Source organism: Dermacentor silvarum, chromosome 1, assembly GCF_013339745.2.
Source record: "Dermacentor silvarum isolate Dsil-2018 chromosome 1, BIME_Dsil_1.4, whole genome shotgun sequence".
Taxonomy (NCBI): Eukaryota; Metazoa; Arthropoda; class Arachnida; order Ixodida; family Ixodidae; genus Dermacentor; species Dermacentor silvarum.
Genome location: NC_051154.1, coordinates 313,802,209 through 313,825,666, shown reverse-complemented (window position 1 = coordinate 313,825,666; position 23,458 = coordinate 313,802,209). Strand labels below are relative to the sequence as shown.

The following is a 23,458-nucleotide window of genomic DNA, read 5'->3' as shown; positions in this document are numbered from 1 at the left end:
CCCTGCGCAGCGTTTTCGCGGCTTAGTTTGCGTTGATGCGAGAGGCAGCACGAAGGTCATTTCGCTCGCTGCTGCGGCCGCGCTTCATCACTCCAGCGTTCTGACATCGAGTTTCCGCGGTCATCTAGTGGATGTGTTCATGTTTGCTTGTGCGCGCGTAACAGCGTGCTTGTTAATTTAGTTGGTATGCCTATGTTTAGAAGCTTATACGGGCGATAAAACTACTAATATTACTTCGTATTGCTGTCTACTAATTTGCTATCGCAAACGATGCTGTGCCTTTCGGGCGAAATTGCAAGTTCTTTTTTTTTCTTGCTCAGTATTGTAAGCAAAAAGGGTTCATTGAGAGCTTCGCCTCTAAAAACACTTGAGCTGCTACCACGCATGTTGCTGAAAGCCCCAAGAGAGCTCCTGAACAGAAACGCGAATCAGGAGCCGAGTCTAGTAAGCTTTACCTCATAAGTACTATTTGCCACTGGCCGGTTCGGTTACCTTCATGAATAATATGTCCAGCATCAGGATTGGCTGGATATTATCTTACGAACAAGTCTAGCGTAAGAATGTTTGTGAATACGTGCCCAGGCTTTAATGCTAAACCACAAAGACAAGCAGAACGTTCAAATACCCAGGACAGCCCAGAATTTTACCTGTAGGCGCGTCTCTTTGGTTGGAGCATGCTAGGCCGTTTGAAAGCTTGGTTACTAAAAAAATACAAGAATTCAAGAAATACTTCCAATTTTATTGTGTATAGATTAGCACAGAATAATTCCCGTTGACTTATACATTTATTTTTGTACAAAGACCACCAGATAAAGAACACGAAACGACAAAGGCATGTATAACAACATGTATAAATGCATGTACTCGGCACAAAAATTAAATAGAGATGGAGAAAATGGGCGCTGTGGCAGACATGTCCCACTGATGGTTAGACAACGGGTAATCTATGTAAAATACATGTAAATATATACTTCACAATATAACGATTGGCTTTATTTGTTCTTGGTAACGAGCCCTTATTACAATGGGCCATAGTAACAACACACTGGAATGACAGAAAACGTCACATGTATGAATATGTTCCCACTATTTTATTATACATTGTCGTATGCCCTTCTGAGTGCCGAGGTATTACAGAAATGACGGAGAAGTCACATATCACTGTCGAAAAATAGATGGGTGTACCCCTGAAAAAGTGCTCTTGTTGTATTAAATTTGTAATATTAGAAAATAGCTGCAACCTCTATTTATATGCAACTGCTGTCATTTCTAATGAAATGAGTGTTCACATTACGGAAGGTGCAGTGCATCACGAGAAACAAGTAAACATAGTGCTGAAGAAATTGTTCAATGATATGGTTTGAAGGGTACCAAGATCCACTAGAAATTCCGCGCCATTCCACACATGTCCCACAGTTTCCCCCAAACATGTGCGGGACTGGATAGCAGCCGGAAAACGAGGTCAACCTTAAAAAAATAAAAAAATATGAACGATAGTGCTCGTAGATATAATGCTAGGAAAGAAAAAAAGACTGGCGTCGCATCCATCCTTTGGAGATGTTTGGCGACGTTAATGAGATTAGCAGTCTTTATTATGGGTGTCTAACTGATGGGGATATGTTCTATATGTTATGATGACTAACATGATGATTATTGTATCCCCATGCTATCAGTGAATCACGACACCTCACACGAATCAGCAGACACACGAAGTGGCAGTCTCGCTGCCAACAACGATGCCGAATGACACAACGACACAGTATATCTTGTAATTACTGCACCCCTGTTGAAACTCCGTGGCAACTCCCACTCTCCCTAGTATTACCTGCGATACATTAGTGGAGCAGGGAGGCAGTCTTTTGCCTCACTCACTTTCTGTCCCTAGTACTCTGGCTGCAACCTCGTTGCAATGGCTATCCATCATGTGGCCGCGCTCGACGAGAAGGTGTCGCGGATGGGGCACTACCGCTTTAATATATTTAAGGCTACGTACCCCTTATGACACCTTGGCACATCTGTTTTGGTGTATTGGCCAAGAGTAGGGCACACATCAATATCACATACGCCGTACTGAAGTTGTGCGTTCGGGCACACACCCAGTGGTACATAGTCAGTGACGCAAGTTGTCTACTAGGCCAGACAGCGGCCAGCAACAAATTGTCTGCTCCAGCACATTCCACCAGTGGTCCATATCGCCTTGTCGGCACGACAACAGCCAACAAATATCCAGTGGCCCAAGCTAGTTGGTACCTTGGATAACTGGGTGAAAGAGGTTAGATACAAACAGACAAACCGGAAAGTGGGTAAAGTTCTCAAGGAATGCCAGTCACATTAAAAAAAGGAAGAGTAGAGCAAACGCTAGTTGGAACTACGCTTTCACAGTTCGTGTGACACGACCTAAGAGAGCTATGTTGAAGATAGAAGCAACAGAATCTTGCCGCGAGCTAGGTGGCGGATGCCGTGTTTATTTTAAGCGCCGAACAAAGGACACCGCAGAGACACATAAACATGAGCTCAAAAGACGGCGCCCCAATTCCTACTCTGGTTGTAATGTTTTTATGCATGCGCGCATCTTTGATAATAACGTTCATATTTCGCGAATGCTTTTGGATAAAATTACGGTAACGCACCTTGCGGCTTCGCCGTTGTATTGCGTCTGCTATCCAGTTCTGCGCTAAAACAGTTATCCATAGCCATGGAAGCAGAAAACACAGACTTAGGTGGAGGAGCCATGCGGAAGCCTAGTGTAGATTAAAATTACGGCTCTTTTTTCGGACAAGCAAAATAGAAGGCCGCAGGCACCTGTAAGCACTTGTGATATACAAACAATAGCAATAATGAAGAAACAACCTGAACTAACATTTGCAACAGTCATTAAAATAGTAATATTCGGGAGTATTTTGGGCTCCAATGCAACATGAGTGCTATGACAGCCATCATACAGAGTGGCCAAGCGTAATTTACTCAGTATACTGCAGTGTATAGCGCACATTAGTCATGCCATTTAAAAAAAAATATTTTACAAGTCATCAGACACATGGAATAGGCGAACAGGTGACCTCAAGAACAGCAGCGAAAATTTATTCATGGCAAGTGTGTGTAACACTTCGAATTTATTTCCTATGGGACCGAAGGCAGTAAGAAACAATCGAATTGTTCACTTTTACAGTTTGAGTTGGTGGCCGAAGTACAAGTCATAATACGTCCTGCCATTTGCGACTTATCTGACGTCTACGCTAGCTAGGGCATCGTTATCAAAAACGCCGACGTCAGAATAACGAATGATAAAACGAGAAAGTTTAGGTGGCACTGCCCAATAAATGGTAAGAACTTGCAGCTATTATATGGCTTGCATGCTATCTGGTTCACACATGGGCGTCGCTGCCCGTGCTCCCAACAACCACAAGAACAAAGGAAACAAATAACAAGAGCGTAGTGAAGATGACAAGCACTTGTCTAAGTGGAGGGCATATGCATCTCCCCTTTGGCACATTTTAAAAGCAGTTCCATATACAGTACACCTCTGTTCAACAAGTTATCTGAGAAAGTTAGATGTAACGCAAGAATCTAAACGACAGGACTCTAACACTCAACGATTGTACTCCGCAGGCTGTATTTCAAGGAGCTGAACTTTGGTGAGCAGTCCATAACGCGAATATCGCCCGAAGTTTTCACTGGATGGAGAAATAGCCTCTCAAGTTGCGATTACATATGTGTCGTTCGAGCGTGCCTAGCAGTGCCGATTTACATTCGAACCACTACGCGGAACTGATGGTGACTACTGGAGCGACGTAATGAACGTGCAACTGATTTCGAGGGCGAATCATCTGCCATAAATGTGCATGCGCGACCATGTAGTCAAAACGTTTGACCGTCAAACAGAAAACAGAGATTGCTTATATTTCCTCTTTACTGGCCCAACACTGAAAGCCTACTACAATATCATGACAGCTCCTAATCTATCCCGCGCCATACTGATGGATGATTGAAGCCCCAAACTTACGCTCTGCTCTTAGCCATTGCTGCAGCATGCAAAGTCGGCAAGACCACTGATTCACCGGAGGGAAACAACAACTGAAGTCTTGGAACTAAAGTTGTTGCGCAAAACTAACGAACGTCTGAAATGTAAATCTGCTTTTCTCCTAACAGAGACGCGAAGCACGAAGAACGTGTGGAAAGATGCCTAATGTTTATGTTTTTTTAACGTCTGGGGGGCTTTCGGTTTGCGAGGGCTTATGGGCCGGCTTATCGCGAACGTTTATTTTAGTTTTGGTAAGGACAAGGGCTTCAAGAAACCCCAAAGCTACTACAGCTATGGGCAATTACACACACGTTACCGAGGCGATCAGAAATAATTTTGGTCCCACTGGGCTCTTTAATCTCTTTACGCAGGCGCTCTGCGTATATGGATTTCGTGGAAACGTGGCCGCCACGACAGGGAAGCCGAGATATCGCCATCAGCCGGCGAGCCACCATGGCGGTTAAAACAGCGAACATCCGCCAAAACACGATAAAAAGTGGTGGCCAGGCGAGTTGCTTTTTCGTCGGAATTTCGATTTCTGAATAATCCTGCATTTACAAAGTCATCCTTTAATAAACTGGTATTGCGATATGGAAGGCAAATAGCTCCCAAGAATAGAACCAGTTCTCGCATATTAACGAACAAAAATACCTTACCAATGGCAGATAGTTGACACAAATGAGGAGCATTGTGAATCCAGCCCTTAGCCAGAGGCATTCCTGGCACAGATACACGCGCTTAATTCCCACTGAATTGTCGCATATACATATAGAAGTTCGACCCAGTAAAAGGGACAGGAGTTGCATGTAAAAATGCACATTACGTGGTTTTCTTAGAGATGTCTGTTGGCGTCGGGCCGGAGGCCTTACTTTCTGGCTGTACTTCGAAGGCGATTCAATGCTGAATACGAGGCGAATTTTGCCTTTAACTCGTCGCAAACCACACACAAAAAAGGAGATTAAACGCTACGCTCAAAAACGCATGTCGGCAAAATGAATCGATTTGATATAGCACACGAAGCACTGGCTATCTACAAAGTACGGACCATTGTAAATATCCCAATATAGTCCAAACGTAATTTGTCTTTTTTCTTAGTTCTAGGTGTTTCCTTATTGAATGATCAGTCAATCTCCATATGTTTACTTAAATATTACTGCAATACCACCTCTTCTAGAGGCAAGCTACTGGAAAAGCGTATTATGTCTGGGATAATTCCCGTCAAAATCCCGAGTAAAACAAATAACAGCCCACAGCGAAAAAAAAAAAACTCATTTTCTGACAGATTTAACGCACAACGGAAAGGGCACAGTCACTTTCTGCAGAAGTTTGACCGAATAAGGATAGGTAGACAAAAAAGGCGACTAATCTATCATCCAAGCAAATTTTGATAGCTTCCGATAGTTTTGAATAAAGTACTTAATATACGCAACTACATTCTCTGATACAGGAAACAACTGTCAAGACCCTGTAAAGTTTTCTTCGAGAAATGTGAGTTTCAGTTGCCTATCAGCGCTCCGATGCTTCCGTAATGCAATTAGGCCAGTGATGCCCACGTGATGAACCCTTGGTCAAAAAAAAAAAAGAAAGTTGTAAATGCCCGCTGCCTCCGCTTGGTCATACGCTAGTGCTTAAGCCTCGCACAGAGCATGTATCAGCCTGCCACTGAACATGTTTATCCAAAAAAGAACTGTGGGGTCATGAGGTGCACTAGCGCCGCCGGCGGAGCGGCATCAGAAAGAGCGGCGGGGTGGGCGGCGGTTAGCAGTAGTCTTCTTCGATGGAGCAGCTACGCCTGCCGAGAGTCTTCCAGCGGCAAGTGAGCAGCGCGTAGATGTCGGCCCGGATGCGAGGGTTGCTGATGAAGTAGATGAACGGGTTGATGGCGCTGGCCGTCTTGCAGAACAGCGGCGGCACAACGGCAACCAGATGTGGCACCGCAGAAGCCTTGCCAAACACGGCCCACAAGCAGAGCACAGCGTATGGCGTCCACGCCGCGAAGAACGTTGCCACAATGAGCACCACCATCTGCATACAGATAAATCGGCAGCACCAACATAGGTTAGGCAAGCGCTTATGCAGAGTGCCGCTTGCACACCAAGACACTCGCGTCAACAGTTTTAGGCCTTTTATTGACACTGAAAGTGTCGCATCTTGCCTTTAACAGGCGCCTAATGTCCATGTTTGCAGCTAGGTAATCTTTCGTATAAATTATGCTTTCTTCTTGTTGACGTTTACACCTATGATGCTTAAGTCACCTGCACACACAGTATATCATTCTATTACTCAACACATGACCTTTGCTTTCGTTTTCATGCGGCTTTGGCCTTGTACTCCTTGTCAGGTGATCTGAAGACGCATATTACTCACAGATGTTACTGCTTATTTTATAGGAATAATTATTCCAGTCCATATACCAAAGCCTCACCTTCACCAGCGCCTCCTCTATTTTTTCAATGCCAATGCAATCGCTCGCTCCGCATTGGGAGCCGTTGGTGCGCCTTAGCTCAGTGAGTTGCCACGATGTGACGCTATATACCCGGAGGGTATACGACTGCTTGCGTCACGTATGCGTCTGAGCCACTGAGCGCGTGCCGCTGCCGTTCCGGAGGGGATGTGGTAGACGCTTCACGCGTCTGTCAAGATTACTTCCTCCGACTTCCGTCGTGTGGCGCCACCCAGAGGGTACTCTCCCCCACGACCATAACGCAGGAGCGAACGCTAGCCGACGGGGGATAGCAGGAAAGGGCAATTGGAGAGGGTGGTAAACCGTTGGATCTGCCGCATCTGGCTGGCATTGAAAAAATAGAGGCGCAGCCTTCGTTAAGAACTGCCGGTAGAAGGCGTATAATCCGCTTTCTTGACTTGAAGGTCCACCTCAGCCACAGCCACATCTGCTGGGCATACACCCCTCACTCCAAGAAGAGCCTACTTTCCTATACGTCAGGTCACTAGAGAATTGTCAAGCATTCTCAAGAATGCCCTCAATCGCTCCTGCCATCATGAAATTTAACGCAGCTATAACAGCCAAATTCAGCGCCTTAGAGCAAGCGCTACCCGGAAGACCTACTTTGTTCCTTGACTTTCTTGCCCAAGAGATCAGAACCGCCAGGGATAAAGCAAGGCCTGAACTCGACAGAACAAAACAAGCCGTTTTGTTTGTATAGATGTAAACTATACGTGCACGACGTTTCCCACATAATCAAAAAAGAAACAGGGCGTGCTGTATTCATGCTGTATTCGCGTTCGTGTTGTATTCTCGGCACCCAACAAACTTGGCTCATTATGCAGGATAGTGAATGACAGCCACGCCTACAGCAGTTCCTGCAGTAGGAATCACACCTCGCGCCTAATGCAGTGTAGCAAGGAAGTAGTCTACGAGATCCCCATCATGTGTGGCAGAAGGTACCGTCGACCGATTCGTTTACAGTACCACGGGAGCGTCGACTGGCCGGCCAGTCAACGCCTTCTAACGGCGCGAAGCGACGAGAACAGCAAGAGTAGCGCATGCGCACTAAGTTCAGTCGAAGCGCAAGTTTCGTCTGCTAGGCTGTTCCCACAGGCATGCCGCGGCGCGCAGTGCCTTGCTGTGTGCGAGGCCGTGGTAAACCATTAATATGGCAAATGAAGTTAAGCGAGACTTACAGGTGTCCGTCGTCACGACTTGTAACTGCTGACAGCGGTTCAGCTTTAGAATTTTTGCTTAACTCACACGTGAGCAATTGTTCTCATGTGATTGTAGTAATCTGTAAGCCACGTATTTCTTTATCTCTTGACAAATGCCGTTGCGTGCGCTCAAGGAACAGACTTCTTCGATTCTTCGAACGTGTTCTAAAAGACCCGATGGATTTGAAGCCATAGTCTGGCACGGCTGTTGAGCTAATTTTATCGAATGTAAATATATGCGAGACGACATCTATAATTGGGTCTCGGGATACAAAAGAGTTTTAGTATTGCGGAAAATATTTGCGTTAGCTTTAGCGTGTTATTCACGCTAAATCTTTGGGGAACGCTGTTCGATAGAGTTTTAGTATAGCCTAAGACAACGATGCGCCGCTAAGCGCAAAACTTCGCCGCGCCATCTAGCTGCGAGTAGTCAAAGATGCAAACTGAGCAGCTCGACAACCAAACTAGCCGTCTGGATCCACGCCAAGCCTTGAAAAGAGCCTGCATGGTCAAGCGCTCGGCCACGGAAATAATTCGGGAACAACTTTGAGACGTATGGGACGCTGTTAGTAAGTTCATAACAATTTAAGCACGTAAACTACTATTAATAAAATAAATTGGGCAACAATACTTTTAACATTTCTTGCCTCAGTCTGACGAGTGTTTACAGGCAGAGTTACGCTTTCGCTGTGCATGTGGAGTGTGCTTACCTAGAATCGACAGCGAAAACAACGCTGCCTTATCGACCGTAGGCCGTTACTGAAGCCAGAATACCCGGAGCGAAAACCAGCAGCACCATTCATTTGTAAATCGGAGAATCCTACAAGGAAGCAGGACGAGACGATTTCTGCGAAGCGGCAGCCGTCAATCCCGAGGGTGCCGCCATGTTTGCAACGCTAAAAACTTAGCAAGCGTTTAGCGTCAACGCTATATTCGAAAAATAGCGGAGACACGCTACGCGCAAAACTGAAATGGCGTTCTGAGCATGCGCAGTCTGACCCCGCTATTTTTTTTTTTGCGTTTATCGTGGTGCCCTTTCCGCAATACTAAAACTGTCTACAGTCACAAGAGTCTGGCGCGTATTGCCCAGTAAGTATTTCTTTGCTATCCAGAGCCATTTGTCTGCACTTTGTCAATAGCAGCCGAAAAGTGGTCTTTTATGCTCTTTTCTGGGATAAAACGAAAGGTTACACGGCTACCGCTAAACTTCGGAGGTCATTGAATCCGACGTGCTTCCAGTGAGTGTCAGCTTCCTGGGCGTCATCCTGGACAGCAGGCTTCTATGGCGATGAGCTGTGGACTACGTGTCGGAAACATAACTGCTGCTGCTTCATGCACTCCAACGAATTGCCCACATGCACTGGAGCATTCATCCAAGCTCGATACTCCAGCTACACAGCGTTCTAGTGACCAACCGGATACTTTACCAAGTGTGACTGACGTGCCCATCAGAGACCCAATATGAACGCATAGATATATTACATAAAAAAATGTATACGCTTGTATCTGGGCGATCCACAAGCAGCCTCAAACAAGAAAGTTACATACGGGACCCCGTATTTATAACTACAATTCCTGGCCTCTCAAGCACAGTTTACTCTGCTTTTCCGGCTGGGTCAGTTTTCCCTAGTAAAGCCCTTTTCAGAAGACTCAGCAACAAGTATCGATCCCACTTCTATGCTGCACCACATGCTCTACGAGTCCTCCGTCTGAAGAGTCTGAAACGAAGGCAACAAATTGATCCGCCTTGGATGCTCGAGGACATCATTTGCGACCCTAATATTCCTGGGTTGCAGTCCAAGTGATTGGAACTTTCTTCGGAGGCCCGCTGTCTAGTGCTCGAGCACGTGTACGCTAATTATATGAGCATCCTTCACGTCTACACGGACGGATCGATCAGCGTGGATTCTGAGCTGTGCCGTTGCATAGTGGATGCCATCTCTACATGTTGCGTGGTCTCGCCGTTTCAACCGCCTAGCCTATTGCCTATTGCAGAGACTGCCGCTATTGCTGCATCGCTTCGCCAACTGCAAAACGTACCCGCACCGAAAGCCGTCATACTCTCGGACTCGAAGTCAGCGATTCAGCAACTATCTCGTGGCGTGCCTCCAAATTAGTTCTGTTGTCAGTCACTGGCTTCACTCAAAGAAATCATGAAAAAAAGAATTATCATTTAAATTACCAATATCATGTTGGTGTTACTGGAAACGACAGAGCCGACGCCCTTGCCTTCAGGGCAGCCAACGGTGAGCTCTCCGGAGAATCACCGCCTCCCTAGAAAGACAATCCGTTGCCACTTTCGTTCGCTTGGGAAACCGCCACATCAGCCCAGTCAGCCCTGTGTTGTAAGGGGACTTAGCCGCATGGAAGCCACCCACCTATACAGAGTAAGAATCGAATCGGCCTACACTCCTGCATGGATGTTCAAAGTCAGCAGTGCTGTTTCTCCATTTCGCGTTGAGTGCAATGGAGTGAGTGATATAGAGCGCGTCATGTGGTCCTGCAAGAGCTTCTGTCGTGAAAGAAGGAGGCTTCTGGACAGCATGCGAAGAAGAGGGTTTCCTCACGAACATCTAAACAGTTGGCCTTTTTGAAAGGATCAACGATAGTGCGCAAGGACGTGCCGCACATTCTACTCACATTTCAACGAAAGGCAGGACTGGTTGACTCATGGTGACATATTTGACGCGAAATATAGACGTTCAGCTGGAGAAATTTTGGGCCAGGTCTGCCAGCCTAACCCTGAATGCAGCAACATCATCATCACTACCACCACCACGCTACAAAGCAGGAGTACTTTTAATACGCACCGATTAATTTACTCCTTAAACTTTTGCGTGATATCCTGAACGGTCATTCAATGCCAAATGCGTCTGACGTTCGACTCCAAAATCCTGGCTCATTTTAGCGGTTTGAAGTATGTATTGTGATAACATTCTATAGTGATAGTATCTTTAGCGTTTGTTATTATAGAGACCAGACATGTTGTCTGAGAAGGTACAGCAAAAATACTTATTAGGATGACATCAACACATTTTCAAACTCATTTAGAACAATTATGGATTACGACATAGGTACTTTAGCAAGGATCGTTAGTTATTTCTTGCCCTCATAGCAGAAAAAGAAACAGTAACAGACAATATATAAGGATTTTCACAAAACTGTAGGCTTCTTTGCAGTCGATTTAAAGGTCGTCTCTGGCTGGCTTGAACGTAGGTATTCAGCTAAGATGTTTTGAGACACAATAAACACACGACTAAGAACGTGAAAAACAAATCATTTGGATCGTGTTTACAGCGTTAAATTGAACACTGAGGTAATCCTTGTGAAAATATAAGAGAACGTTACTGACGTGAAACATCCTTAAAATCAGTCAGAGGATGTCGCTTGCAAAACAGCATGTAATGAAAACATGTCAAAACATTATCGCGTATATGGTTATCGTTGCAACTGTACTACCCACGCGCCTTACTTTGGTATCGTTGTGTAGACGAAAGCTATTACTCGATCATAAATGAGTGCGGGCACAGATGGCGCCGTTGTCGCGCCCCGCATGAGGCAATCGGGGCTAAATTTGGGCTCTCGCTCGGCGTTCAGAGAGGCATAGCTCAGCAGTAGTTTTGTCGAATCGAGTGGGAGTGATCGCGTTTGAGATCCCTGAGTCATGTTAGGCATGATCCACCAAATTAAAGCCAGTGCTCATCAAGAGTTATAAGGCCTACAAGTGTGCAATTTGTTGTAGAAGTTTCACGCCTTCTCGGCTATGGCCCCATTGCGTTGGCCACGTAGGGTCCAGAAATGGCATGCAGGAACTCTGGAAGCAAGAGGAATGGATTTCCAACCCCTTTGGCTATGGTGGAACGTATCCGTCTCCATAGGCAGTGCAGGCGCAGGAGGTTGAGGCAAGCCCAGGAGCCCCAACCATCTACGAGTGTGGCGGGCTTAAGAGGCGCAGGGGAATCTCGGGCGCCACGAGTAGGGGGTTCATTTCTTTACTATATTGCCCAAACCCACCCCCTGAAAAACAAACGGGCCCACTACAAATAAGTTGCGAGCACGATTGCAAAGTTAGACCGTAAGACGCCCACCAGCAGTAGCATAAGTTAGGCATGTAAGCTTTCTATTGCATGAATAAGTGTAACTTCTGCATTTGGTTAAGTCCCACGCTTGTATCCTAGTGCTCGAACACAGGCGTTTCACGTATCCCACTGCGGCTGCGTCCCTGATACAGCCTACTCGATTTTTAAAGCAGGATAGAGCAATAATTATGATTTCCTGCGCATTTTCAAGAAAGACCTCAGAATGCAGCTTACGCATAAATATACAGCTAAGAATGGTTTTCCATATTCAACTTCTTTATATTTCGTATTCACGTAATTATGTGCGAAAGCGTTTCCACATTGTAGTATTTCCGTTGAAGATGGTCAGGTGTAATCGTGAGAGAACTTGGAAGGGAGATAACATGATGTTTACAATATCTCTGGAATATGTTCTACAATTCCTTGAATCATAAACACTGGAAAAAAATGAAAGTGAGACTGGAAAAGTGCAGAATAAGCCCCAAAAAAGCACCGTTTCATTACAATTTCTTGACTACACATGAAAATTCTCTCTAACAAATGTTTAACTCACGCGCACAGTGAAATGTTGGTCACAATATTATTCTGGACACACATTTATCGCAAAAATGTTAATGAGTGAGAATATTGCGTATGTTGATCGCGTTTGTTTTCTGAGTAATGAGTGAGTTTAATGCGTAGTTTTCTGACCTATTTCAAGTGTACGCATGCGCTTTGTTCTAGAACGGTGTCTATGAAAGCAAAAGCTACTTACATCGACGCTGCTACTATAAGCTACTGCTAATAAAATACAATAGCTTACATAATAATCCAAATGAAATGCAGCGTGCACCAGATGGAACTCAAAATTCCAGACACCACGGCATGTCATAAACTGCCACATATACTATGGAAGTTGTCTATACCAAAGCATACCCTACAGAACAGCTCGCTGTGGATATTTCTATCTTGTCCACATATCAGTGACAATACACCCAAAAAGAGAGAGAAAAAAGTTAGAGCCTGTGCCGACCTCTTGTGTGCACGTGTACCTGACTCAGAGCTGGGAGCAGAAGTTATATAAAGAAAAAAATGAATAACAAAAAAGATGGCGTGAAGAAGCTTACCTGCAAATGCGGTTAAACTAAAGGTGCCCGTGGCAAAGAATCCAGCCGACGCGCTACGTAGCTTTTCGGCCATATCAGGAACCTGTGCTTTGTTTTTCTTGTTGATGTTGATTGCAGCAATGCACGTGTCTCTCTTTTTCTCATTCAAACTGCAAAATAACTCTTCATTACATCATTTATTTACATATTGTTCTGTGTTGTGCACTCTCTTCCTCCTCTTCTCTCCACCCGCTTCGTCGTTTTCTTCTGTGCGAATCCTCACGTTCTCTGGCGCTATAATTTTCATCTCTCTCGAGATGATAATGCACAATGCTTCCAACAGTCACTTTTTCCGCGTTCGCACTAGATCTCCTCTAATAAATTGCCTTCCTGATGCCTTGTTGCTTAACCGTTTCAACCACTGTGTGTGGTCCAAAAAAACGCAAACTTTGGTCTGTCTAACCTTTTCCGAACAGTAACTCTCTGCCGAGTTTTAACCTGAGGCACCATCGTGCAGTGCCGCTGATTATAATCTTGCTTCATAGCAGAATTCTAGCGTGCGAGCTGCAACTCTGTTTTCCGCTATTCTTGCAAGTCGACCTTTCCCGCAATTCCAAAGGCTGTAATCCACCAGTAACCTTATTCCTAGGTCCCTTTAGGTCTATTTCCTTCGGGATGATTGGGAGCGGAGAATATGAGAGTGCTGCCTTTGTCGTGAGCCATTTTCTTGAGTTTCTTGCGGCGAAACGCTGCTCCGCTGTGCAATACAATTACTTTCGTTTCCTTGAATAAACTTCGTTCCTAGAGCGCAACAACCGATGAAGCCATGCGTGTACACTCGTGTATGGCCACTAAGAATGCTTGAGTTTTGGGCATTCCCTTGCCTAGCTTTTCTAGCTTTGCAAAGTCGAGACGGATAACTTCCTACGGGATTTGGGAGTAAACAAGAACACGCATGCGATTTTTCCTCAGACTAAGCCTTAGTAACATGGCATTGATGGCAGCTTTTCACGCAGTTTCGTGCATCCGCTTTCATATTTCTGCATTGAAACCAGCTCTTCACCTTCCAGTAAGTTTTCCAACAGTCCTCATTGCCTCCTGAGTCAGGACTCCCAGGGTACATCTCTAAAAATTTCGACACAATACTTCTTGGAACCGTAAACATTCCACTCTTCAATTTCATATCTTCTGTGCCTTCCCATAAGCTGTTCACCTGGTTGTGACAATTCGTTTGCTCCTGTGATGTGAGTTCTCGAGAGCGCATCGGCGTCTGGAAGTTTGTCTCCCGGTCTACGGCTCACGCAAGCGTAAACTGCTACATTTCGCTTTTCCAACGAGCCAGCCTTCATTTAGGTTGAGTAGCCTTAAGATGCAAGTCAGTGCCTGGTTGCCGGTGAACAGTCGGAGAGAGAGAGGGAGAGAAAGCTCTTTATTGAAACACAAAGAATTCGTCCAGCGAAAATAAAGGCGCCTACCTGCTGCTCCGCATAGGGAAGGGGATCGGGGACAGAAATAACCTAGGAAGAGGTAGGCCGGGAAAAAAAATTCAAGAAAATATATGATAATAATATCTACGGGTGCGACAAAATTATGGCGTTCATGCAAACAGGCTAGAGCTTGTTAATTAAGCCGATGTCTTTAAGGAATATAAAAAGCACATTTAAGGCTTGCCCGTTGCTTTGAAGGCGAAGGCATAGGGTCTAGTACTCTTCCTAGATCTAGTGGTTCTTGGAAAACCGAGCCCATTATACTGAAATAAGATGTCTTGTCTCTGTAACCTGGACAATCCAACAAAATATGTTGCACAGCTTTTAACGCACCAGCTACCACATTACGGGTTGGGAGTCAGTCCAAGCCAGAACAGGTAGCTGCTGGTAAATGCGGCGTTCAGACGAAGTCGACTATATATTGCATCAAGGTGATGGGGAAGCTGATGTGGTAGTCTTGATTTTAGGACTGAGTCTATTGAGTGGACAACTGGATGTCGAAGCGATAGACTCCACAGTCGATCCTCTTCCGCGTGGGCATATTTCTTTGCCAGAGATGATGCATCAGATTTTAGCACGATAGCGTTAAGGGTCCCGTGTCACACAAAATCCGGCGTTGGCGTGGATGTCGGCGTCCGTGGCGGAGAAAATAATTTCGAACCACACCGCGCAGGCCCTCCGCGCGGTGCCAGGGTATTAGTGTAGGAGAAAATCATTCCGAACTACCCCGACCGCGCAGGCCCTCCGCGTGGTGCAAGGTGTTAGTGAGCAAAAATTGATTTTCTCACAGTGAAATCCGTCAGAAAAATCACAAAGTATGACTTAACCACAACCTACAGACATGGTGGCGTCTGACTGCTATTTGAATGTATGAGAAAACATAATTCTGTTAAGAGGAAACTAAAACACAAACCCCCTACCTTACCAACAGCGGCGCGCTCGGGTAGGCTACTTGCGAAAATCTTATCCAGATGGCGCTCGCATCCTCGGCAGGTCAAATTGGGACTTGGTCTGCCTAATGCGTTTTGGACACACGCGTGCGTCGGGGCAATAGCAAACAATTAATAAAATAATAAAAAAGTCTTAGGCTCTTCATATTTTAATATAAGACGACACATTGCCCCTGGATAAACGTCTTCATAGCAATGCATTTTTGTTTAAAAGTGAAGCCGACTTTAAAGGGATCGGTGTAAGCTTGGTCTTTGTGAGCTGGCTTTTTCACGTTCAGTGTTCAGTGAAGCCTACTCAAAGAAAACTGCGATACAAACGGGGCCAGATAACGCTATCGCATTCCACTCTTAAAGGCGAAGCTTAAGCGTCCTCCCTTTTTTTTCGTAAAATATATTCGCCAGAAATTTCTTAAATGTACACCTCTGCGGGTAGCTCGATTAGCTTTTTTCGTTACTGCATATGCTGCAATATACGGGAATCCACTGCCTGTCGGAAGTGATGACCTTCCAGGTAGTCTCTAAAACATTTCAATGTCATGACCAACACGAGTGCCTCTTTCTCGGTCGTCGTGCTCCGTTGCTGCGTCTTCGAGAACGTGTATGAGTAGTAGACAATCACTTTTAACTACCACCCTTGTTTCTCACATAGGACACGTTGGTAGAGGAACGTGTGAGAGTGTAAAGCATCCGTGCATAAATCAAGTGGCTTGTTGAAGTCGGGCAGTACGAGTACTGGTTCCGAAGAGAGGGCCCGGACTGAGTGCGCTAGACTTCATCACACTCTTCGCTCCAGGCAAATGGAACGTCCTTCTTACTGAGCATGGCGAGAGGCGCCGATTTCGCAGCGTAGTCTTATAAACGTGCGCAAATGACTTGCGAGCGCGAGAAATACTTTAAGTGAATGAATATCTTAAAGTTTCACAAGCTTATTAATCTTGTGCATGTACTCTTTTTTACGCGGTTTTTGTGTCGCTATCGAATACTCTCCCAAAGAAAAATAGCCTGCTTCCGGAAAATCTCACATTTCTGCTGTTTACCTTCAAGTTCCATTTGCTTAAGGCTTCCAGGACACAGAAAATGTATTGCTGGTGTTCTCTTTTTGTGCGTGACTAAATTACAAAGTTGTCAATGGAGACATTGCAAACTTTTTCCAAGGAAATTCCTGAGCACACTATTCGTCATCTTCTAGAATCCTGCTAGAGGTTTAATTTATCCAACGGAATGACAAATGGTTATACTCGTACCCATCAAATGGCGTCCCGAATGCTGTACACTGTTCGTAGTCTTCTTGTAGCGGCACTTGCCAATAGCCTTTGCAGAGGTCTATTCTTGAGAAAACGGGATATCCCCCACTTTCTAGGCTTTGCGAATATCAATTTTTTTTGTCCGAACAACCTCTCGTTTCGTTATACCTAGAAGAATAAAAGCCGCTTTATAGCAATGAAATTCTCTTTCGCCTAGAAATTAGTAAATTCACGCTGTTATGTGCTCAGGAACACCACAGTGTGCTCCACGGTATAGTAGGCTTTAGCGATATTGAACGTCACTAAAGCAGCGTATTGCTTATGACGTCGAGCGAGTTGTATGTGGCTTTCTAAATCAATATGGGCATGCTAGATGGAGCATCCGGTCCTGAAACCAATCTGACAAAGACTAAGAATTTAATTATCGTTAACAAATTTCATGATACGAAGGTGAGGAAGCCTCTTAATTAATTTTACAGCGTTTGACGTAAGCGCAATAGGCCTAATGTTTTTCAAAGTAAACCCACCATCTGGTTTCTTAAGCAGCATTGTTGCTTTGGCAAGCTTCCATTGCAACAAAATCCACGCATTTTCGATTGAATAATTTACCAGGTCTAAATGAACATTAGGCGATTCCTGTAACAATATATTTAACATTGTATTAGTGACTTCGTCAGGGCCAAGGGCTGTATTCGGCAACCACAGTGCCGTATGATTTAGCTCAGATAATGAAATTGAGGTGAAGCCATCCGAAGGGTCAAATGGAAAATTGATAGCCGGAAGCCGGGCTGCAAATTGTTTTTCTAAATCTTTGGCAATCTCTTCTAGGGAGGCTTTCATTTCTTGCGGGGTCAAAACAACTGAGTAAGTGTCGGTAACAACTTCCTAGCACGAATATGTGCGAACAAAGCCCACTTGTAATTTTTTATTTTAACAGATAATCGCAATTCCTAATATCATATTTACCTTTGGCTTGGTTAAGAGTATGCTTAACTACATTAGCAGGAAACTGATAATTTTTTCAAGTTGTTGGCAGTTGATAATGGAGAAGTATTTTACAAGTGGCTTTTCTTTTTCTATAGTTATGTGGACAGCGCCCATCCAAGCACCAACACAAGACCAGTGGGAGGCCCAGCTGACAAGTGCAAGACCTGAGGACCAGCTACGGCTGGTAAACACGGCTAGGCTGCCAGCACAGGGCCAAGGCTACATGGAATATAGAGTGGCCGCCTACCGCCTACCTTCTGACATTAACTGGTTGGTCTCCTAAATAAAGTTTATTTGCTCACGCGTACACTCATCATTCCACCAACGACAAGCGGTGCTTTTAGCCCATGGGAAGACAAATTCAGCTTGCTTCCAGGAACCCTCTATAACCGAACAAATCGTTGAAGCGATTTCCTTGCCATTGGTATTGGTCAGTTCCGAAACGGCTGAACTATATTGTGTAAGTCTGAAATTTATTGTGCTTCACAAATGTGCCCGCTAGGAATCCTACAAATATGATTGGACAAATGATTTGGAAGGACACAGGAAGGTGGTTACTGTTAGGTGCTGAGTCAACCGCCTATCCCGACGAAAGATTGAGGCCAGCGCTATACAAAACGTTAAATCTCGCACCGAACGAAAATGACATCCAGCAAATGTTACATGTCCTGTGCTCGGACATAAAAAATTACTATCAATAGTCCGCTCCCATAGTCGCTTACTACACAAATCTGTTTTTAGCCCCCAAGAGGCATGATGCGAATTAAAGTGATATGCAGCCAAGCTTTTCTTTCTACAAGCAGCCATGGTCCTATCAAGTTGACGCGTACTTTGCACACCGGTGTGAAAATAAGCATTTATGATGGAAAACGGATTATACGTTGGGAGACAAAAATCTAACGCCGGAATTTCGCAGTTGGGGTTCATGATTTGAAAAGCAGTGTTTGCCCTATGACAAATTTTACTTAAAACACATATCAATAATCAACGCCCGTGTGTTTGTGTTGTAGTGCACGTTAATGAACCCCAGGTGGTCAAAATTAATCCCGAGCTCCCAAGTACGGCGTGCCTCATAATCAGGACTGGTTTCGGCACGTAAAACTTCAGAAAGAAGGAGAACTACCTCGCGAGTGTCGATATATTCCGAAATATCGAAAACCTTTCAAATGAAAATGTTTCTCTGGTGAAAGCCAAGTTTCGTGAAGTATAACATCTGGATCAAGTTGATTAGATAGATAAAACAAATCTATTGAAGCTGAGAATATACAGCGAGAGCTCCACTGCAATACTTTCAGCTGCCCAATGGCGTTCAACGCACAGAAGAGGCAATTAACTGCCGCCTTTAGGATACTTTGTTTAAACATAGGCGATGGTTGGCTCTTGTTTTTGTCTCCATGAACGTAGAAATTGGGGGCCCCATTCATTTGGGAGCTCAAGAATCAAGTTTCATATCTGTGACACTAAAGGAGTCGGAATGAGAGGACTCATCTTGTCCTTGTCGGACTGGCGGAGTGGTGTCTGTTGATGGGTCTATAGATGCAGAAGCCGTATCTACCTCGTCACTAAAGTCTGCAGCGGTGCCGTAGTGGCCTACATCATTTGCATCATCTGATTGGATATTGTTCGCGCCAAACAATCGGATATGCTGGATATCAATTTATATCCTTTTCCAAAGCAGAGTCAATTGCTTCCGTGAGATTAATATCCATGATTGAAGCGTTGCGCGCAGTAAGACCACATTATCCCAAGGCCCTACCTTTACCAACTGCAATGGCATCTTTTCGGGAGCAGTGACGGCGGTCGATTACTTCAAGAATATCCAACAATTCTGACATTGAATTGGATGTGACGCGAGTGGTTCAACACAAAATACAAGAGGCGACGCCTTTATTTCTGATGGACATGATGTGCCAACAAATGTGGCAATGGCATATGAGCAGTGGTTGTCTCCCCATGACCCACCTCGTCCTATATCTTTAGCGTGAATAAGTCATGTAAAGACCAGAGAAGGCAGATAATAAATTGACTCAATGCTCCATTTTTGTCACATCCAGCATTCCAGCGGTCTGAGCGCCTACACTGAAACGGAGCGTCATGATTGCACAGGGCGGCATGGCGTGAACCACATGCTTGCAAGAGGCGTTTGCAAGTATAGCAAGATTTATTAGCAAGAGGATAGCAAGGAGAGCTATTTCATCACTCCATAGGCTAAAACAGTCATGCATTTCGTTGAAAGATCCATAATGTGCTCTCCTTGCTGTTGTCTCCATGAGGAATAATGTCAACAATAAATTTAAAACAAAATTGTCAGCTCCTGTGATATCGGCATGCAATACTCGCTGCGCAAGTTCTTCACCGCGTTTTATTCTGTTAGAGAAGGCAGAGTTAAATGTTTAACAGAGCTGGGGCGCTATAACGTAAAATGATTCCAAACTGTTTTGATTTCAACTCCTGAGGTCAAGTTTAGGTAACCACAGACGCAAGCATTGGGCGGTGACCCGCAGCGTTGTCTGAACAACCCAATCAACCACTCTCCTCGTGTATAGGAGATCACCTTTTTTCGCTTTCAAAACCAATAACATTGTCTACACTCAGCGGTTTTTCTTATCTAATTGGTTGAAAAGAGGCGAAGAGCACACTCTAGTGTAGAGGGTTCCGATGGGACCGAGCCAGCACTGTGAAAATAGATAACCGCATGAAGAGGGTGGTGCCGGATTCTCCGATTGGTCCGCTTCGCCTTACTTAGATGGCGGTGGCTGGTCGAAAATCGGGGCGGCGTGTAACGGAAAGATAAGAATGCTGATAAAGCGGATCCTCAGCAAGGAACAGTTCTCAGAGCGATGTCGTATGCATGCCGAAAGGGCTCGATAAGGTTTTACTGCCACGCAAAAAGGTTTATGATGTGCAAATAAATACATGTTCACCGGCAGGTGCGAGTAGCGAGAGCCTGAGCGATCGGCGGGCAGCCATCTTCTATTCCTTTCGGAACGGGCAGTCTGTGGCTATTCAATAAAATTGTCAGTTTTGTTCAGCATAATAATGCATTCTTTTTCGCGTACACGTCACTTTGACGTGGTAAGTTTTCGCGGTTTTGTGAGGTCGCGTGACTGAGAGGCGAAGTGGGCGTAGCCAGAAAACATTGGACCAGTAGAAGAGGGCTAATGGGGAAAAGACGTCGAATCAGGAATGATTATTTTTCTTTTGTGCAGTTTAATCATACATAATCAGGGTGTACACGTTATATCAGATGGGGAGCTGTCGCGGTTTTCGTGGCGTTGCGTGACAGACAGGCGAAGTTGGGAGTGGCCCGAAAGTGTTCTGACCAATCGTGGAGGCTGATTGCAGAAATTGGAATCAAAACAGTTTGCAATCATTTTACGTTATAGCGCCCCAGGTTTCGGTTAACATTCTCAAACCTTTGCACTTGTGGTTGCTCTTGTTTTTGTGGCCTGGAAACATGAATCATACCCACGAAGGAATTGATCGCATCCAACGTGATGAAAACTATAAGCCACAAGGACAAATAAAAGAAACAGTAAAAATGAAACAATGGACACATTTGTATTGCTTGTATGTTGAACCGGCCGATCACTTTCTCCTATTTTGTCGAATGTATGCTTCCTCAAGAAAGATTTAGTTAGAGCTACCCATTTCGCATATTGACCTTAAGCTCTCTGTTCTTGTTATTTTATCTGTTGGGGCAAGGAGCCTGAGTTGTGCCCACAAGGAAGTGTGTGTCTGTGTGAGACAAATCGTTGCTGCAGGGATGGATGGATGGACAAAATATTATTTGTAACCAATGGCTGGCACTTTCTTCAGTTGCCTGAGGCCACGGTGGTTAGTCCCTGCTCGCTGGCGGCTTCCTCTACCCGCCCGGCGACCAAGACCTGCTCGTCCGGGTCGGAGCTGATCAGCGTGGCCTCCCACTGCTGCGTCGTGGTAGTTTTCAAGCCCTGTGAACTACTAAAGATAGGCATACTGGGTCCGCCCCAGAGTATGTGAAAGATGTCTGCCCGGGGGGCTCGGCACAGCTCGCGTTGATGAGTATATTTCTTGAGATCACTGTAGGAGTATAAAATCGGGGCTGGGAAGCAGCCCATCTGGAGCTGCCTGCAGACGAGACCCTGCCGTTTGGGGAGCTATTTGTGCACCGGGAAGTAGTAAGCTGCCGAGAGTCCAATGTTTTAAACGTTTTCCACATTATTAACACCAATTCCCTTAGCATCTTTATTTTGCCGTTACATCCTAAATATACATGTTCCCTGTTCAGTTACCTTCTGGTGTTTTTATTATATATTAAATATTTACTATCAGCTGAGGCGTAAGAAGAAGCAATTCCGTATTATTTCCACGGCGGATTCGCCTGGGCAAACCTGTCTCGTGGATGCGTGTCAAATTTTCCGAACAAAACAACAACGAAGACGACCACAATGACAACAACAAAATGGCCGTATTCAAGACTAAGCGTTAGAAAAAAGGTCATTGTCACGCCCAAAGCAAAAGTGCTGTCGTCTTAATGGTTCCCGTGGGTCATATACCCAAGAATTGTTGTACCCGATGGAATAACTGCGTACAAAGCCCGATTTCAGATAGACCGTTGCTGCGTCTATGCCGGTGCTTACTTCATGTGATAGTGCGCGAAACAAAGCGAGTCTCACTGCCGGTTCAACTTGCCCCAATTATCGTCGTCACCGCTGCACACTGTGATGACAGCTGCATTTCGTTTGGCTTTCACACATGTCCTGCCCACATAGCTGTTTTCTATCCATATCGACGCTGAAAACAAATTCGATTACCTGCATGCGACGATAGTACGTGTCATGACACGACAGCATGAATCGCCATCCGACCGCGGTAGCTAAGTGGCTATGGCATGGCCCTTGTAAGCTCGAAGTCACGGGTTCAATCCCGGCCGCGGTGGCCGCATTGCGAGAGGGGCTAAATGCAAAAACACTCGTGTACCATGCATTGGTTGCCCGTTAAGGAACGCCAGGTGGTCGAATTTCGCTACGGCGTGCCCCGTAATCATAGCGTGGTTTAGGCACGTAAAACCCCAGAATTTCGCGAACAGTTTAGCGAAAGTGAAGGAATGTCAACTAAGGGAAAAAAAGTCATGACCTATTCCACTCTGTGTAGGTGCATGACCAGCGAAGCTGTTTAGCGCAAGACACAGATGTGACAAACAATTTTGAACAAAGGTACGAACATATTTATTGTCCGGATCGGAGGGCATCGTGACGAACGATAAGTACGTACACACATTCGCGTATCACGTTTGTTATTAAATCTGTCGGTTATTGAATCTGTCGGTCACGTAAGACAATGAATGGCTCATACCCTCCTAAGCAACGACTCGGACCCCCGTAAACGTGGCCTCCCCATTACAACGACCGAAAAGTGAAATTCTACGCTGGAATGATGAGCAGCAACGGAGCCAGCTGTGGAAGAAGGCGACGACGACGAACGCGTGAGCAGTGGCACGAGCGTTCGCGCGGTTGCGCCGACGGGCGCCAACGAGCCAGCTGTGGAACCAGATGACGAAGATCGAGTCCTTGCTGATGCTCATAGTTTTTGCACAACGGAGGCAGCTGTGGAAGAAGATGACGACAACGAACGCGTGAGCAATGGCACGAGCGCATTCGCGCGGTTGCGCCGAGGGGCGCCAACAAGCCAACTTTGGAAGAAGACGACGACGCTCGAGCCATTGCTGATAACGATACGTTTTCCGCGCGGACGCCATCGCCTGGCCATAGACAGCTTCGCTGTAAAAAAAAGAAAGCTATAGAGAATATTAAGTCTCCTTACGTGCATTAAATGCGAAACACAATTACTCTTCCGCGCCATATTTTTCACTTGATCATGTGCTGAATTAGGCAAAATCAATTTTGAGGGTGGGCGACCCAATTTTTGGGGTTGGTCGGTTTTGAACGTAGTTAAACTCA

General features: G+C 45.3%; 1 protein-coding gene across 1 annotated transcript in view; it reads right to left on the bottom strand.

Moving 5' to 3' along the window:
- Nucleotides 1-718: 718 nt before the first annotated feature.
- LOC119437299 (visual pigment-like receptor peropsin) overlaps nucleotides 719-23,458 on the bottom strand; it is a 442,111-nt gene continuing 419,371 nt past the window's right edge. Inside the window, exon 6 of the mRNA XM_037704357.1 lies at nucleotides 719-6,046. Within this exon, the coding sequence (XP_037560285.1) occupies nucleotides 5,780-6,046 (267 nt within the window). The 3' untranslated portion in view covers nucleotides 719-5,779. The remainder of the gene's footprint in view (nucleotides 6,047-23,458) is intronic.